Here is a 3,296-nt window from a genome sequence, read left to right on the forward strand (position 1 = left end):
TGTGTTCCCACTTCCCCTAATCACCTCCTGTGTATTTAAGTCCTCTGTTTTCAGTGTGTGATTGTCAGGTCGTCTGTTGTCTACGCCATGCTTCTAAGTTGCTTGTCTAGGTTTGTCTTATTGTTTGTTTAGATTTCCCAGTTTATGTTTGTGTTAATTTTGCTTCAGTTTGCCTTGCCCTTTGTTTGTACCGTTTCTACCAGCCATATTAAACGGCTCGCCTTTTGTTAACATTTCAAGTTTTGTTCCCTGTTCCTTGGAGTCTGCGTTTTGGGTCCTTTTTTCAATTCATACAGTCTGCCCTCGCCAGACTGTGACACTTCTCCCCTGGTTAGGGTGTTTTTCCTTTTCACCAAACTGTAAATTTTTATATTGTATCATTTTTATTAATGCTTGTTTTATATGAATTCTTTTGATATTTTAGAATTAAAGAGGATTTGAAGTTATGATTCGCATGGAGATTTAACATTAATTACATTTTATTATCCTGTTTGTACGGTTTTCACCTGCTCTGTTGAATGATCCAGGAAAATGTAGTTTTGGCTTTTTTCTGCATTGATAAATACTGACTGAATACTGTCTTTCATTTGTGTTTACACAATAAAAACAAAGAAAATGCAAACTGAGGATATGTTTTTCAGAATGAAAGTAATGAAATGAAAATAAAGGACAGAAAATATTCAAAAACTATTTAGCAGAGAAAATAGTTTGTGGATGATCGTGATCAGCTGAAGAAACACTTTGGGAAGCGTCGTGGGCAGATGTTGTTGCTTTCAGGATTTTACTGCTAGCACACACTAATACCATATAGTAAACAACACAGCTACACCCAAACAGGTCTAAATAAAACAGCTAACTGAGGCTTAACAGTGTTGGAATATAACTGGAATAAACCCCAAATAACAATGTTCATTATTAGAGTCAGGTCTATGAAACAGAAACAAATGGAGTATAGTTTACACTAGGATGTGCCAGAGGGTCAGAGAATATCCATCAGTGTGCAACCATCAAAGGCCCTTATTACAGAAACCGTAGACTAATGAGTCAGTTATGTTACAGTGTGACCAGCTGATGCTGTTAAAATGATCACGATATGTAGGAATGTGACTCAGACATGAAGCTCACATACTGTATGCTCTCTGACTCTCCCACCATCAGAGCCATAAATCCTTTTTAGACGTACTTGTTGGGATCTACTTGCAAAGTTACGCTGTGTGTGATCATGAGCTCAGCTCCAACACAGGCAGTGGAAAAGATTAAAACAGCTGCATTTAGTACTCATATTGTTGACATATTAATCTCAATATTACCGATTGTAGGATTACTACTGATATATCACACCTACAGAAACAGCCAGATTAAAAATAGTGTGTCAGTCTTTTGGCTCGCAGGCTGCAGAAACTTGTTTCTACTGGAAACTTGGTGGTTTTTGTCTGTTTTTCAGACGTGTATGATTTGACTCACTGTAAGAAAACCTTTGCTAAATGTTTCTGTTTACATGAAGATGCCATTCCAGACCTCAGAAGACGAGGCACATAATAATTCATTTATAAGTGTAATACAGGTAAATAAACTGGTATTTGTGTGTTTGTACGAACTAAGCACTAAGAAGACTTTTACACTGCAAATCTGTTGGTTTCTCTGTGAGTGACATTTAAACTTGGAGCCTTGTGGGCACTGTTCATAGACTGTATATAAAGGATGGACACAGCCACCGTGAACAATGGGTTTCTGAACTCAGAGGCGTTTCAGAACGCATGGCTGCTGCCATGTTGGATTTTTGGATGAGTCAGTGAAGTGCCAAGCTATCAGCAACAGCTGGCAAGCTTAGAGCTCATTAGAGCAAAAGATAAAAACAAAATCACAAAATTTCACTCGCCAAAATTAAAGCGCAGACTTTTTAATGACATTTTAATGTTGTAATGAATGAAATCCTGAAACCAAACTAAAGAGAATAAAACTTGAAAGGTGACAAGTTATCAACATTTTATTGTTCATATAATTCTGAATATATAATATCTGACTGTTTCACTGACAGAAAGCTTCAGTATATACCTCGGTACATTCCTGTGTAGAGTCCCATAAAGAACAAGAAGAAGAAGGGAGATGAGAGCAGCTGTGAGGAGAAGAAGCTCGAGCTGAATGATATTCATGATGAATGAACTGTAAACTGGTTTACCCGATGGACTCAACACCCTCACTTCCTGTTTTCTCTTCTTTCACTTTTATCAGACATGTTGTGTTTTGTCTTTAATAAGATGACCTTTGAACACAGAATACTGACAGCAGGAAGAATTATCAACATGATGATATTTAGTCATTTTTCAGCAACTCTGGATTACTGGGTTTGTTGTATAAAAGACCAGAAACACGTCGTAACTTTAGACATCCAGTGCACACATAATTACAAACTATTTCAACACACGTTAAACTATTTTACAAATGCATAACCCGACACTAATCCAATTCAGGGTTGCTGGAGGCTATCCCATGTGTTACAGAGTGAGAGGAGGGTACACCTGGACAGGTCGCTTCCTGTCACAGGGCCAACACAGACATCTACTCACACCTATGGTCACTTTAGTAAAACACATGAAGAAAGAAGCAGTGATGAATCTTCATGCACAATAAAGTCCAACACACACGGTTAGTGCAACAATTTACATGCAAGGATGTAAATTGTTTGTAGGGTGGATGCTTGTCTGTTTTGAAGAGACTGATCAGTGTCCATTAGTCGGGTTTCATGCTTATTGTGTATTTCTTTCATGGACAGCCAGGCCGACCACATAAAGGGAAAAGACCACCTGCAGTCTCTGGGCAGGTATGAAGCAGTGACATGTGTGGGTCACACTGTGAAAAGTGGAGAACAAGGCAAAATGTAGGACTTTGAAATTGATGCGACTCGTGTATCTACCAGGAGGCTGAGGGGTACCGAGGCTGCTGCCAGTATTTTTATATTTACACTTTTCAGCCAAGTAAACAGCTGTTGATATGCTGTATCTACGACCTTCTTCTTCTTCTTTCCCTTTAAAGCTCGCCACAGCAGGTCATCTTCCTCTCTCTCCTCCTCTGTCACACCAACACTCTGTTCTTCTTCACTACATCCATGAATCTTCTCTGAGGTCTTCCTCTTTTCCTCCTGGCAGCTCTGCCTTCACATCCTTTCCCAGTATATCCTCTATCCCTCCTCTGCACACGTGCAGCTTTGTCTCCAAACTGCTGAACCTGAGCTGTCCCTGTGATGCAGTCCTCTCTAATCCTGTCCATCTGATGATTCCCAGTGAAAATCTTCCCGT

At 39.4% G+C, this 3,296-nt stretch overlaps 1 protein-coding gene across 1 annotated transcript in view; it reads left to right on the forward strand.

The window, feature by feature from the left end:
- The window catches only part of LOC102194036 (golgin subfamily A member 6-like protein 22), a 9,065-nt gene extending 6,903 nt beyond the window's left edge, over positions 1 to 2,162 (forward strand). The window contains exon 3 of the mRNA XM_005753973.2: positions 2,076 to 2,162. Coding sequence (XP_005754030.2) covers positions 2,076 to 2,162 — 87 coding nt within the window. The remainder of the gene's footprint in view (positions 1 to 2,075) is intronic.
- The last annotated feature ends 1,134 nt before the right edge of the window (positions 2,163 to 3,296 follow it).

This window comes from Pundamilia nyererei, unplaced genomic scaffold (genome assembly GCF_000239375.1).
Source record: "Pundamilia nyererei isolate P.nyererei 1_Seehausen unplaced genomic scaffold, PunNye1.0 scaffold00488, whole genome shotgun sequence".
NCBI classification, from domain to species: domain Eukaryota; kingdom Metazoa; phylum Chordata; class Actinopteri; order Cichliformes; family Cichlidae; genus Pundamilia; species Pundamilia nyererei.